Below are 15,566 nucleotides of genomic sequence, written 5' to 3' on the forward strand. Positions count from 1 at the left end.
TTTACAAATAACATATATAAAGTGTCTCCCATTTTTTCATTGCTCAGTTGTTGCAAGAAAAAAAAAGTGTTTTCTTTTATTTAGTTAAATAAACCTCTCTAGACCCTTGAAATGCTTTTTCTCCTAAACAGAAAATCGTGTTTAATCATATGACCTAATGTCTCAAAAACTTATATCTGCAAAAACGATACTAAATTAAGGCCGGTATATTTTGAAGCAGCAAGAATGTGTGTGTGGAATGTTATAACAGCCCATAGATTCCTAGGACCACTCACTATGACTTCCACAAACACAAACCAAAACTGTGCTACAAGGGAAATCAAAGTCTACCAAAGATCTCCCAGTACGAATGTTCAACCAAAAAAACAGAAACCTACATTGCTATTTTGATTGTATTTCTTCCACTGTGTTATGAAAACAAGAAGAGGACAGAAGGGTCCGGTCCGAAGAGTGAGTGGCGATGGGAACACCACCAACGGATGGTGCGGTGGCGTCGGTGTTCTCATCTATGGGGTGCTTCCTGGTTGCCAGGACCTTCATACGCATGCTTTTAACTAATCCTCATAACAACACTCTGAGATAAGTACTGTTCCCACCTCCACTGGACAGAAGTAGAATTAAAACTAGAGGAATCAAATGACATGGCCCATGACACGTGCCTGGCAGGACTGCAGAGGCAACACCCACAACCGACTCTAGGACAGTCGCCTGCTCAGCAACCCACAGAAGACAACCCAGGGAACTAACTGGGGGCTCCCTTTCCTTCAGAACTCACCATCGATGAGGGATGCGTGTTCTGCCACCCCATTTTACAGATGAAGAAAATGAGGCTCAGAGAGGTTATATAACTAGACAGAAAGATCAAAGCCAGGCCTCCAAGGGAAGCAAACTGGGTGACTCCAGAAGCACTCAGTACAGGGACTGCAGAGGCACAGCTGTGTCTCCCAGGCTTTACACTCATGAGAACCAAGCTGGCCGGTGCTTGGGGCTGTTCTTTCCTCCTTATGACTAAGGAGGCCTGCCTTTGCTCTGCTTCTTCATCCACAGAATCAGCTAGCTGGACTAGCCCACCTCTAAGTTTCCTTCCATATTTTAGGTAAGAGGATGCTCAAACTGTCTGTTGAAGGTGGTTTGCCATAATGAGAACACTCCAGAGAGAGTTTCTGAGTGGTCCTGCTTCTCTCCACCCCCTCAGAGGACAGAAGGCTACTCATTATGATCCAGATGCTCCTAAATACAGGTGCTCCTCCACTGACGCCAGAAAACCCACCATAAGCTGAAGATATTGGTAAGTGGAAAATGGATTTAATCCACCTAATCTACTGGGTCTCACAGCTGCAAGGCACACTGCAGTTCAGTTGTGTCCCCTGGTGATCGCGTGCCTGACTGGCAGCTGTGGCTCACTCCCCCTGCCCAGCATCCAGAGAGAGAGGATACCACTGCATATCACTTTCCTGGAAAAGATCCAAATTCAGAATTCAAAGTACGGTTTCTACTGAACGTATATCACTTTCACAGTAACACAAAATCAAAAAATTGTAAATCAAACCACAGAAAGTTGGGGACTATGCTTTTAGGATTAAGGCTTTGGAAGTTGGTATACGAGAAAAATTTTAATCATATATATTTCATGTTAAAAACAGTTAAAAACTTTCATGAAGGACAAAGGGAAAATTTAAAACAACAACTATAAGCTACTGTTCTGTCTAATGATACCATCTCTAGTTCATATATTTTTCTGTTGCTGACAGCAACTATCTACAAAGGTGACCCTGCATCCCACCATTTACATGAGCTTCTTCAAAGCATCCGACCTAAAATAATATCTCTACCTAAACACTGTAATTGGGTGGGGAGGCACATTGTTTGGCCTTTAAATTCATCAATATTGCCAGCATTTAAAGATAGATTTCACATAAAAATATTAATTCCTAGCTTGTCTCTTTCAACAGAGGCCTAATCTCCAACACAGCAGTAATTGCTTTTTTATGGGAAGCAAGAGCTCTTCAGTTTGCCAGAGTCAATTAAACAGAGCTTGGCCACTGGGGACATATACCATACCTGGAGGTATTCTGGTTTGAGATCCTGAGGCCACAAACTCCCCAGGGTGAGCATTTCTACTCTAACTGGACATGAGACACAGTATAGTATCTTCAGACTTAGGTATTGTCAATGCCTGCCTCCAGCACAACTAAAATCTATAGAACTGAAACCCAAAAAGGTCCCACCCCTTTCAAAGCCTGATTCCTTTAGAGAACGCCATAGTCCTTGCTGTGAACTGACGAGATTCAACCCTGGCACAATGTATTAGCATCGACTTCAAGTTCAAGTGTTAAAAACAGACATTTAGTCCAGACCACTCCACTCGGGCCAATTACACTGGAAGTCCTTGGGTGAAGCCCAGGTGTCCTTATTTTCTCCAGGTTTGCCCAAGTGATTCTGAATATGATCTGTGTTGAAACCAGTAGTGTAAACTCTACTGACATAGATGTGACTTGCAAATCATTAAGTCTGACTTCCATGGGCCACAATGAGAATCACTCTTACTACTTTACAATATTCATCAGGTAGTCCCTAAGATGCCATCATCTTCCCAGGGACTGACAAAATAGGATTCCTCTATTGTAACATCTGGGAGGAAGTGCATGCATAACATCTCTTGACCAAAATTCTTGTCTGATGTTTGCATATTTTAACAGCAGATATTTTGCTGTGGGCCCCTCAAATTGCTGAAGTGAAGCCAACATATAAAAAGGACTTTCCAATCCAGGCAGAATATTGAGACACATTAGTTGAAATCACACATCTTCAACCATTTGGCTGAGCTGGTGCCAAACACCAGATGTCTAGTGTTAGAAAGATCCTACTAAAGATGCACTTGGCATATTTATAAAATCTAAACTATCTCCAGGTTACATGTGGGCTACAAAACACCTGTGTGACTAGGACGAGTCTTAGTTCCAGTGCACCAGCCCATCCGGTTCCTAAACACAGTGAGATTAGTTCAAGGAGTAAAGTAGAGACATGGCGAATGCTCACCTGCAATTGCAGAGGCAAAGGTTTTCTGTACCATGTGATCAGTTTTCTGTACCATGTGACACTGAAACTTCAGAAACCCCCATTTTCTTCATGTGACATTTGATACCCGAAGCAGCATCAGCGTAATTCATGCTCACTTAAGCTTATTACCATAATGCTCAGTTGACTTAAACTGTACAAATCTGTGAGATTCCTGGTTTTGCCATTACCTCTATCATTCTGCCACATACGGAGAACCAGGAGACTAAACTAGCAGTCAAGACACTTTTACTGAATGAGTTAGATCACAACAAGGTGCTTTGGTTTTAAGCCCAGATGTTTAAATCATACTCTTGAATGTTGAGAGCCACAGCCGAGTTGGGATGGCGCCTGGCATTTTGCCAGAAGGAGTGGTTGAGAGGTGATGCCAGCAAGCCATTAAGATGATGATAATTAAGTTAAGCTGTGTATAATTGCTGTGACTCGATGATGCTGGATTGAAATTGTTGTGTATTCAGTTGTATATAGACCCCTGCTGTCCGGCTCCTGCTGCCTCCTGTGCCTGCGCTACTTTTGAGTTCTTGCAGAGTTCCTGTTGAGTTTTCATGGAGCCCTGTAGAGGACTAGGAGAGTTCCCAGGGAGTGCGCGTGGAGGCCGATGAGAGTTCGGGCAATAAAGTAGTTCCTGTTTGAACCTACAAGTGCCTCCTGGTGGCTCGGTTATTTTGTGCCCAGCCAGACTGCGGCATTTGAACTAGCTATTTTAGGTATGGTGATAGAGTGACCTGACCCAAAGTGTGCCCTCCCTTTGGATGCTACCAGTGAAGCATCTGCAGGAAGGGCTCTAAACACAGGGCAAGAGCACCCAGATTTTTCTGTTCTGAACTCACACCGTTGACACCTGGGTCCCAATATATCTCATTGGTCCAAATTAACTATTTTGGTGGGGGGGGGGTGAGTTTGGGGGGTTAAACCCAGGGTCACTCAACCACTAAGCCATATCCCTAGCCCCTTTTGTGTTTTGAGACAGGGTCTTGCTAAGTTGCTTAGGGCCTCGCCAAATTGCTGAGTCTGGCTTTGAACTCACAATCTTCCTGCCTCTGCCTCCCAAGTCACTGGAATTATAGGCGTATGCCTCTGCACTTGGCTGCTACAAAGTAATTTTTTTAAATGCAGGGCATAAACATAATGATTTTAATTTTGAAGATCTAAAGGAAAGAGAAGTTTGTGTGTGCAGATAGGGTTGGGTAGTAGGTTTGTCAGGAGTCCCAACGCCCCAAACAAATATCAGGGAATGTGAGAAAACTAGCTGGCATTTTTAGACAATCAGGGACTATAAGCATTTTAGAATCAGTATGTTATTGTTTTCATTGTTCTTACTGTAATAATGGTATGCTCCTGAGTTCCCCCAGCCTACTTAGGGTTTTCTTTCTTGAAACATTCTGGAATGTTTCCTACCAGAAAGCGCCATCAAAATGTTCCCCCACTATTCAAAGGATTCCTATACAAAAAAGAATCACAGGAAGTCCAGTCTTTCCATCCTAGGACATTTAGGTGGGGGAAGAGCCTTCTATTAAAATGCAAAAATCAGTCAGGCACAGTGGTAAGCACCTGGGGACTCTCCCAGCTACTCAAGAGGCTGAGGCAGCAGGATTGCTTGAGGCCACCCAGGGAAACAGAGAGATCCTGAAGCAAACATCTTGGTCGCGTAAAACATTACAATTTAGGCTATAAAGGACAAGCTCTCAGTATGGGAGGTGGAGGACACCTGACTCTTGCTCCCTTTTACGTTGTTGGGGCTTGTTATTTGGTCCATGTCCTTGTGTCCTCCTATATCAAATGGGACTAGTACTGCACAGTGCATGTGAAAAACAACTCACCAGTAGGAGATTAATATTTACTGTGTATCTTACACAAATAAGACTGTCAGTGCTGCCTATAAGGTCCTTGCTTAGTATCTGGAAGGCCATCTTAAGTGACAGCCTCCACTTTAAGGAAAAAAAGTTTCGCTTTCTCACCCAAGGTTTTTGAGAAAGGCTCACCACTCCCTCAGTCAGACCCAACCCTTAACCACCCTCATTAGGACCGCTGGGCTCTGACTCCTGAGCCTCCCTCATAAAAGTCCCAGAACCCAAGCCTGTTTTGCCTCCCTCTGCTATAGAGATGGCCTTTATTTGTCAACTCTGACAAATAAACTCTCTGTGTATCTCTGCCTGGTCTCTGTCTTTCATTTCTCTCTTACCCGTCTCTTATTCCTCACTTTCTCTTCACTGCCCAAATTTGAAAAGATGAAAGTTGATGGGATCAGGATTCAAAATCTAGTTCTGGGTACTTCAGCCCAAGCCTCCGCCACGCTGCCTCCTGCCTCCTTTAGGTCAGATGCCCTGGCATGGAAGAGGAAGAGGACATGCTCCTGTCCTGGCACCGTGGAGGTTGTTTAGGGGTCAGCATGTTCTAGGCAAGCGAACACTGTAAGTAAGACAAGAAATAATTTAACTGAGCTTCATGATATCCTCAACCTGGAAAAGGACAAAGTTCTCTTTCCAAGTGTAAATATAAAAAAGGTTGATTTTCTTTTAAATCTCCATATTTTATAAGGCCTTTTTCAAATTTCCTTCATATAAACTAACCCAAACTAATTGCATAACTTGTATTTCTCTGTATGCCACAAACATTCAAATCCATAAATTCCTCTCTCTACAGGCACACATCCAGAGAATAATAGGTGCAGAGGTGCTTTCCATAGCCCACAGTTAGCTTTGTATCTTATCCTTTTCACAGTGCAAAGGTATAGCTAGGGTTTTACTTTCATTCCATTTTCATTTGTGAAAACACTTCTGGAGGAAGAGGACAGACCCTGTCCTCCAGGAAGGAGCTGAGTTTTGGGGGGATAGTCACAGCACACAGTGTAAGGCACACTCACTGGGTACATCCACAGGCAGGCACCACAGGACAAAAGGAGGACTGATTATAATAATGACATTTATTGAGATGGAACAAATTTTATGTCCTGAAGGAAAATATTTCTTTTATAATCATACCAAGATGAACATTCTAGCTCATCTCTCACTAAGTGAGCCATTACCACTAGTATGGGAGCATATTTAACTGCAAATTGGAAAACAGCCCTTTTAGGATGTGGTAATGTCTATCTCATAGCCACGCTGTGAGGGTAAATCAAATACTACCTGAAAAGTCTCCAGCACTAAGGACTCCCCAACTAGGATTTCAGGGAATGGATGCAAGTTTTATAGGGTCTGCAGCTTTAGACCCTCTTCATGAGGAAAAAAAAAAAAAAAAAGCACTAGAAAACACAAAGTTTTATACAAGCTGGAATTACCTGAACATCACAAAGCTAAAATCCAGAAAAAGAATCCATACATGTATTAATTAACTGCCCCACACACTGCTATAAATACCTCTTTGGAGCTGTACATTCTGATGAATGTCTCAATGGAAATGATTTATATTAGTGTTCACATTCTATAGGGTGAAAAGACAACTTAGTCTTCCCTCAAGCATGGGTGATCAAATTTTATTTTTAATTATTGATAATTTAGAAAACAGAGTGCTTTCTTAGTAACTCCATATAAATTTTCATAATTGTCAAAATCATATACACTTGTATTAATTTTCTTTCACCTTAGAGTAAAAAATTCAGGGTATTTCAAGTTTTCTTCTACTAACTCTAAGTATTCTTTGTATTCATGATACTCATTAGCCAATTTGTTGTTACTATTTTTTGGTGTTATCAATATAAATTCATGGCAAATGAACAAGACACATTCATAGAATTACCATTTTAAAACGGGGCATTTGTAACTGTATATTTGGGTCACTGAATATATTCCTAAAAGAAGACAGCTCATACTGACTACATTTAGGTAAGAACTGAATCCTCCACTAAGAATTTTATACATTCACAGACAAGCTTCCAGTTCCCTATATTTCAAGCCAGATTCCCCAGGGCAGATGTCCTAGTTCAGGTTGATGCTGCAATGCTACTTCTGACCTGTGCCTTTGTGTATGGACTTCAAATGGGCTGGCATAATGGGTGGTATTTTAAGAAGTGATTCCTACCCCAGAATGGCTAAGGATAATGTAACTAGACACAGAGATGAACTATGGCCATCATCCCACCAAATTCAAAACTAAATATGTCCCCAGTTCAACTTCCCCTTAGCTGTATCTCAAAAATACTCTCAACTCCAATGTCATCAAACCCACAGAGAAATGTAACAGAAGGGAAGTCGGAGAGGAGAACGATGGTATTAAAATATTTCTTTTTCAAATTTTACAAGTTATGACCCTGTGAATGAATCGATACATATACAGGATTCCTCCAGAGACTCCTCCTCTGCACCTATTATTCTCTGGGTGTGTGCATATGTAAAGAGGTATTTATGGATTTGAATGTTTGTGGCATACAGAGAAATACAGGTTACACATTTAGTTTGGGATAGTTTATATTAAGGAAATTTGAAAAAGGCCTTATAAAATGTGGAGATTTAAAAGGAAATACTGGGTGGGCCCTAGCAATATATTTTAAAATGGCAAACAATGTTTTATATTAGGAAGGGGCCCTGGGGCTTGAGCTTCATTGGCTTCACAATAAATTTGTCCTTGAGGTCCCTATTATTATTCATCATTTACCTTGTACATTCATGTCCGGTCTCTCCAAATAAATTTCAACTCCTTGGAGACAGGAAGCACTATGTTAAGTACTGGCATAGAAGAAATACTCAGTGAAGACTACCATACATATTTCTAAGAGAAAGGGAGAAGGAGCAAGAGGGGGGAGGAACATAAATCTATACCTCTACACACACATATATTCATATATACACATACATATATATATGCATATAGATATTATACACATATGAAAATGTATGTGGCAATATATACACACACATCACTTATTACATATTATATGCGGTAGTCTTCCCTTATTTGGAGTTTTACTTTCCATGGTTTCAATTACTCAGTCAATTTCAGTCCAAAAATATTAAACTGACAATTCTAATAATAAGCAGTTCATAAGTTTTAAATTATATGCCATTCTGGGTAGTATGATAAAATCATGCATGATCCTGCCCAGGGTGTGAATCATCTTTGTGTCCAGTGTATCGATGCAGTAATAGTACTCACTAATAATAGTACCCACCTACTAGTCCCTTAGTATCCAGTTCAACTGTCTAGGTATCACAGTGCTTATTTTACTTAATCCATAAGTCCCAAGTTTTTAATTCTGCAAATATAATATATATTCAAATATTATTTTGTAATTACTATAAGTGGTATATTTGTTGTTCAATTTAAGTTTTTATAATTGCTCCACATTTGGATTGATAGAACAAAATGGGTTTATAATTAGGCTGAGGTTGTGGCTTAGTGGTAGAATGCTCGCCTAAGCATGCTTGAGATACTGAGTTCAATCCTCAGCACCACATAAATGTAAAATAAAGATATTTTGTCCACTTAAAACTAAAAAATAAATATTTTTTTATAAATGGGCTTATAATGGCCCCAAAGTATAAGAATTGTGATGCTGGCAAGTCAGATCATACATGCTTTCTTTGTGTGAAAAGGTGAAAATTCACAAATTAATAAGGAAAGAAAGAAAATAACATTCTAGAACTGATAAAAAAAATTGAGAAGAAAGAAAAAAGAAATTCTTGGTAGTTTTTACAGAATTTAACAGCCATAGCGCATGTTAAAACAAAAAAGGCATTAAATTTGTATAGATGAAGGATATGAACTGAAAATATGTTCCAAATGATGGCAACATATAGGAAAAACCAAAGCAGATGAATGGATGGATGGATGGATGGATAGAAAGAAAGAATGTGTGTTTGGTATTATCCATGGTTTCAGGCATCCACTAGGGATCCTGGAATGTATCTCCCACAGAGACAGCAACTACTGTATGTGCCATTACATGCATATGTAAATATACTATATATATATTACCTATATATGGATTATATATTATACATAGTACCCCCCCATTGTCCCCCTCCTTATAAATTATATACATGATACCAAAGAAACAGTGACTATCTCAGCATTAATAATCTGGTATCAAGACCTTATCCAGTCAAGGACATCCATCTCGGGAGAAAGACCCTATGATATAGCCTGGCAGCAATGAACAGTGCTTCCTTTACAAGGCCAGTGGGTGAGCCAGGCAAGGAAAACTAGCCATCAGGAGACTGTCAATGTTCTTTGGTGTTGGGCAGAAAGTCTACAGTTAGTGACCCACGAAGAGTCCCTTCGACTTCTGCCAAAGTGGAGAAAGAGTTATTGGAAAGACTTCATCCTTAAAGTGAATATCCATTAATCTGGTCCCTGCTTGCAGCTAGGCTTTAAAAATAAAACATGGTGAAGACTACTGCAGCATTCCAGTTCTTATTGTATGGGGCAAACATAATTTGATTTAAACTGATTCAGCATATGAAATGAAAGATACGTGAAAAAAAATACAACAAATTTCTGACATTTTATTTTAACCAGGTCAATATGCAACTAATTTATCACCTATTAGATTATCATGAAACAAAATATGTGTACAATCCAGCAAATATTGTTCATTATCCAGAACATGTCTGTGCTGTCAAGATATAAAGGCAGGGGCAAGGAGAGGATGACTGAGAAATGGGAGGCACAGAACAAAAACTAGAAAAAGCACCACTTCTAACAGATTCAGCGGCACTGTCTTCTGTCTCTCAGCCCTCAGTCTACAAGGCCTTTGGCTTCCAAATAGTCCTAGGAAAGCCCCTCACATCAAGTGTTACCAGCCAGCTCCAGCCTCAAGGCAGCTTCACTGTTACCAACAGGGAAGAATTGGGATCTCTGAAAACAGCTGTCAATTTGCATTGCCAGAACTGTCTAGGTAAGAGAGGGCTACAAAATATGTGAATTCTAAAGGAGACTATTTTCTGAAGAATACAGAGGCTTTGGTCCACCCAGTCAGTTGCAAGCCAAGTTTTAGGGTCGACACATTTCAGTTACATGTCAGAAAACTGTACACTAAAGGAAAACAATCACAAGTTCATGAAATTTGTGAGACAGAATGTTTGAAAGGGCTGTTTTCTAAAGGGTGAGCTGACTGTTCACAGATGAGAAATGAGCAGAGAAACTACTGAAGAGATGGCAATGAAATTTTAGATCCAGGGTGCCCACGTGCATTTCAAACCTCCCCTGGCTCTGGATCTGGGCCCTTCTTGGGAAGGAAAGGAGGGAGCAATGGGGGAGGGGGATCCAGCTGCCAAGCCACAGGGTACAAGCAGAGAGCAGGCAGGCAGCAACAAGCCTTTCATTCACTCAGTTATTTATTCATTCAGTCATTCCTTCTCCCCACAGGAAAGGTCCTCAGGGGAACGTACTCATAGGCAAAGGCACAGTGTCTCTTTCTAGTCCTGGGGTTTTTTCAAATAAATTCAGGCCACAAGGAAAGGCCATGATGGAAGCCACTGGCCTTGACACCACTTTCCAAGTCCACAGCGGGGAAGCCCTTTGCCAGAGTCTAAAGTGCCTCTGGCCACACTGTCTGGACCTGGATGCTCCACAGATGTCACTGCTAACTCTCACACCTCTTTCAAGGTTTGAGCCAATATCAGCTTGTGAGAACAAGGCCTATCCTGAGAAACCTATCTAAAATTCCAACATTTCTTTCTCCCAATCTATCTTACCTTGCTCTAACTTTCCTCTTTTCTTCCCACATACTTTATCATTATTTCAAATGGTTATTGTCTCCCTCCCTCAACTAGAATGTAATATCTCTGAAGAACTGGGATCTTTATTTCCTTCACCAAAAATATAAAGTGCCTAGAACTGTACCTGATAGTAAGTATTCAATATAGATTATCACATAAATTCAAAATTCAAAATTACTTTTACAAATTATTTCATAGCAGTGAGATTCAGGCATTTCATATGTCTGGGGCATGACCTTCAGTGCTAACTTTAGTGCTATTGGTGTTTCTAAGATTCCTGGTAACCGGTTTAACTATCTAGGATGTTCATGCTAAGAGTTTCTACAAACTCAAGTATCTACTTACAATGAGAAGCAAACAATCACCGACCAGCTTTTCCCGTCTCCAGGAAACAGCGCCAGGGCTATGAATTGATAGCAAAGCTGGTGGAGAAGCACTTCACAGTTGCAGGGCTGTGGGATTTCTAGGCAACTTAAGTGGGGTGTGGGGGAGGGTTTCAGTTGGGATACTTGGGTTGTTCATTGAGACAGTTGCTCCAGTACTGAATCAGCAGTGAGATGTAAGGGAAAAAAAAATAGGATCATGAGTACAGCACTCTTCCAAGAAGAAAAATAGATAAAAAAGGATGGTCTCCAAAGCCCCCAATCCGTGTTCCTTATGGGAAGAGAAAAACAGTTAAAAACAATGTGCTGGGATATAGCTCAGGTGCTAGAGTTCATGTTTGTCTATGTGAGAGCTTAGGTACAATCCCCAGAACCACAAAAATAAGCAAAGGAAAAACCTACAAGAGCTATGTGTATACGCGTAAGATTGCAATGACAACTACTCACAACTTAATACACTTAATAGATTTGGATTAAACATGATAGTTATAATGAAAACTATAGGTCTTGGGGAAAAAAATCTATTAAGTGAGACACATGCCAGAGTACCCATAAACCTTCATTTCATGATTGCTTAAGGGTTCTGACTAGTGGCTAAATAGTAGTAACCCAGAAAATCCTGAAGATGAAACTATTACCTAAATAATAAGACCTTTGAATAAAAGCAGATTAACATATATCTCTTAGTTGTCTCTTAATGAATCCTTTTAATGTAGCTACTGGCTAACAAAGACATGAAATCAGTAAATAAATTATTAATAAAATAACTAATTATTTCCAATGAAATCAGTAAATCAATTATTAATAAAGTAACTAATTATTTCCAAAAATGTATAGATGGAATCACAAACAATAAATAGCATAGAAAAATAAGTGAATATACCTTTCACAGAGTACCTTATATATTTTCACTTGTATCTTCATCAAAAGCATATTTATAAGTATATTTATATAATGCTACCTACTAATCAGGATGTTTTTATTCTTCACAAAATTAATTCCTACTTCTTTCTGTATACAGGGCTGCCTTTGAGAATCATGGCCTTCTTCTCAGCAGAAGTACACAACAATTTATATGACTCTGTTTAATCTGGGAATTTCAAGCATTTGTTAATTTTAACATTTTCTTTTCATAAAGTTTGATGGTTCAAACTATTTCCAAAGTATGGTAATTGTTAGGCAATTGCCACACAATTTGCCTAAGTCATAACCATTATTATAAACATAATTTTCCAATATTTTCATCATTAAAAGATAAACAGTAGTCCTTTGAGAGTGAGATACCATTATGTAAAAGTTGAGTTTTAGGAAATTTATGAATCTTTAACGGTCTTAAAAAATGTTTGCACAATATTGAGACAATTTCTGCAAACATAAAAAAATCTTTTATAATTTGCCCACAATTAAGTCTTAAAACCTCTGATTACAAACTAAATCCTCAAGAGAGATAATTGTCTTTAACACATTTTAATAATTTATATTTTCTTTTAATCAGTCCAACTAGACCAGCAATTATTATTGGGTAAAATTATTACTCAGCTTACACAAATTCTCTTTTATCCTAATACAACTGTTAATGAGAATGGGCGGGGCAGGCAAAGACAGTTTTCCACAGATCAGGAGATATTATTTACTTATATTATTTACACATATTTATATAATTCAAATTTATAGTATTTATATTTATTGTTTTCCATCTATTATTGGGAATAAGAGAAGGTATGGGAACTAACAAAATTTCGACTGAAGCTTTGAATTATGGGAGTTTTAACTTTATTTTAAGCCAACCATCATGAAAAACCTGATTTATATTCTCAAGCACATTCACTTAGGACTATCCAATCATGATATGAATCAGCAAATTTGTTACTCCATTCAACTGCTTTTAAGACTCCCAAAACTAGAGAGTCTAGTTCTTCAGCGATGCTTTTATTAAAAAGAGATGGAAGAAGCTATGGCACGAATGTTTTGGAACTTGGAAAGTTTCAAAACCTGGACAATTACTCATCAGAATTACCTGTTCATTTTGTGAACATGTTCCATGATTATTTCCCATTTTGGATAGCCCATTAAAACCCATTCCAAACAAGCATTCAGTGCTTATTAAGAACCCACTGTGTGCAAAGAGCATTATAGGAAAGGAGCAGAAGGCTCTGCCTCATTTTATTCATGCATAAATACACAGCAGTCGTGATTTATTCTCTCAACTTTGTAGAAACGTGAGCTGCATCCACATGGCTGAATCCATGGCATTCACTTGGGCTTCCTGGGGCAATTTGCAGGTCCTCTGGATTACAGAGCCCGCTGAGGCATCACGCGCCCCCTTCACCTTCCTGCCCACACAGGACAACTTGCGGACGCTGGACACACCTTCCGCAGGTGGCTAGATCACCAGAGCAAGAAGAACCCGACCCATCTCCCTTCATAGGGGCTCGGGATAGAAGTGTGGAAATGTGTGCAAGGACTTCTGAGAATCAGAGGACTTGTTGAAAGGTCCCTGGGTCCTGGGCGTTAAGGCAAACCCGCCGCCCCGCGGGGCGTTCCCGTCCCCGCTTCCCCTGCGTCCCCGGCGCCCGGGCAATGCGCAGGCCGCCGCGGATCCCTGGGCGCAGCCAGCGCACCTCGGGCCTAGAACCATTTGAAATGCAAATCGTAGAGCCAGGGCGCATTTAAATGCCCGGCTGCCGGCCCCGGGGACTGCTGTACAGCGGACGCAGTCGTAAGGGCCTCGGGGGCGCCCGGGCCCCTGGGTGTTGGGCGCGGCCCGCGGGCGCACCCGGAACCTCAGCCCGTAGCGCCCCGGCGTCCGCGCCAGGCCGGTGCAGGAGAGGGCGCCCAGGGCCCCGGGGCCCGCGTTTCCCCGGCCCGCTCTGCCGCCACCCGGGAAGAGGGCGAGCGCCGGGTCCTCCGCCAGCCCGTGGCCGCCGGCCCCGGCCCCCTCCCGACGCACCACACCTAGCAACCGGCGCTGACAGGACGCAGTGGCGGCGGCGGTGGGAGGAGGAAGCGGAATGGCTGCCGCGGTGGAGCCACCCCCACCCCCCCTCCCACCTCCCAGCGGCTGCAGCCGCCGCCGAGCCCTGACAGCTCGAGCCGGGGCGGAAGCGGCAGGCGGCGTGCAGCGCCCGCCCCCCGCACCCCCGACACCCCGGGCCGCTCGGACCACCCGGGCCAACTAACTCCGCGCGCCTGCCCAGCGCCTGCCGCCTGCCTGCCCGCCGCGCCCTGCGCCCCCTCCCCCGGCGCCCGGCCCCGCCGCCGCATCCCCGCCGCCCCGCCGCGGCGCACCCCCACTCCCACCACTTCGCAGCCCGCGTGCACGCCCCTCGGAGTCCCCCGGCCGGCCCGCTGCACCTCGGGGCGCCCGCCCCCTCCCCCACCAGAGCCTGCTCCCCGCCCCCCTCCCCCGCACCTAGCGCCTCTGCATCCCGCCACCCCCAGCCCCGGGACTCGCACACACCCTCCCCGCCCTGCCGCCGCCTCCCTCCCTCTCTGCCTCCCGGCCACCCCTGGCCATTCTGGGGCTTGTCGCCTGGGCAAGAGTTTCCGCGCGCCCGGCACCCCCGCCCACCCCCGGGTCATTTACCGATGTGGTTGTCCTCGATGTGCTCGATGAGGTCTGCCAGGGTGGGGAAGTGGAGTCCGCAGCCCCCGAATCGGCAGGTATTGGAGAAGAAGGAGGCGGCGGCGATGCCTGTCATGGTGCTACATCGAGAGCCCCCCTGGTGTCGGCTCTGCGAGCGCCGGGCGGGCGGAGGGAGGGAGGGAGGCCGGGTGGGGTGAGGAGAGGAGGGGCTGGGGGAGGGGGGGAGAGGCGGGGTGAGGGGAGAGGAGAGGACGGGACGGAGGGAGAGGGGGCGAGAGAGATGGAAGGAGAGCGAGGAGCCACCGGGAGGCAGAGGGGAGGCGGCAGCGGCGGCGGCGTCGGGAGCGGCGCGGGGAGGGTGGGGGTGGGGGAGGCCGCCGCAGCTGGGAGGAGGGACCAGGGCGCACGGCTACAGCTGTGCGGTCCCAACCTTCCGCTCCCGGACCGAGGCCTCACCTGGCTGCGCCTGCCACCAACTTTTATCTCCCTAGGCCTGCCCTTCACAGTCTGTCATACATGCAATCTGTTTGGAGCCTCTTCGGGTTATGTATATTACATGCTTAATAGATCCATACCTATTAATTACACATACTTCCCTGCCATAAGCACCCAGGGAGTTACCAGGCCCCTGTCATGGACATTTGTTTGCACTTGGCCACCTGTCTGGGTGTGACACTGACATTCTCAGGAGACCCAGGAAAGGTAATTGTGTGCACCTTATTCTTTAAACCTCAAAAAAAAAAAAAAAAAAGTCCATATTCTCTAGAGGTTTGTACTAATTGATTTTAATGAAGCTTCCCCCTAGGCCAGAAGAAATTCTTAGCTTTATTTAAATTTCAAAATAGAGTGCTTGGTTGTCAA

At 43.3% G+C, this 15,566-nt stretch overlaps 1 protein-coding gene across 1 annotated transcript in view; it reads right to left on the reverse strand.

The window, feature by feature from the left end:
• Jazf1 (JAZF zinc finger 1) overlaps window positions 1-14,883 on the reverse strand; it is a 327,008-nt gene extending 312,125 nt beyond the window's left edge. The window contains exon 1 of the mRNA XM_026407474.2: window positions 14,706-14,883. Within this exon, the coding sequence (XP_026263259.1) occupies window positions 14,706-14,820 (115 nt within the window). The 5' untranslated portion in view covers window positions 14,821-14,883. The remainder of the gene's footprint in view (window positions 1-14,705) is intronic.
• Between the last annotated feature and the right edge of the window lie 683 nt (window positions 14,884-15,566).

This window comes from Urocitellus parryii, chromosome 3 (assembly GCF_045843805.1).
Source record: "Urocitellus parryii isolate mUroPar1 chromosome 3, mUroPar1.hap1, whole genome shotgun sequence".
Taxonomy (NCBI): Eukaryota; Metazoa; Chordata; class Mammalia; order Rodentia; family Sciuridae; genus Urocitellus; species Urocitellus parryii.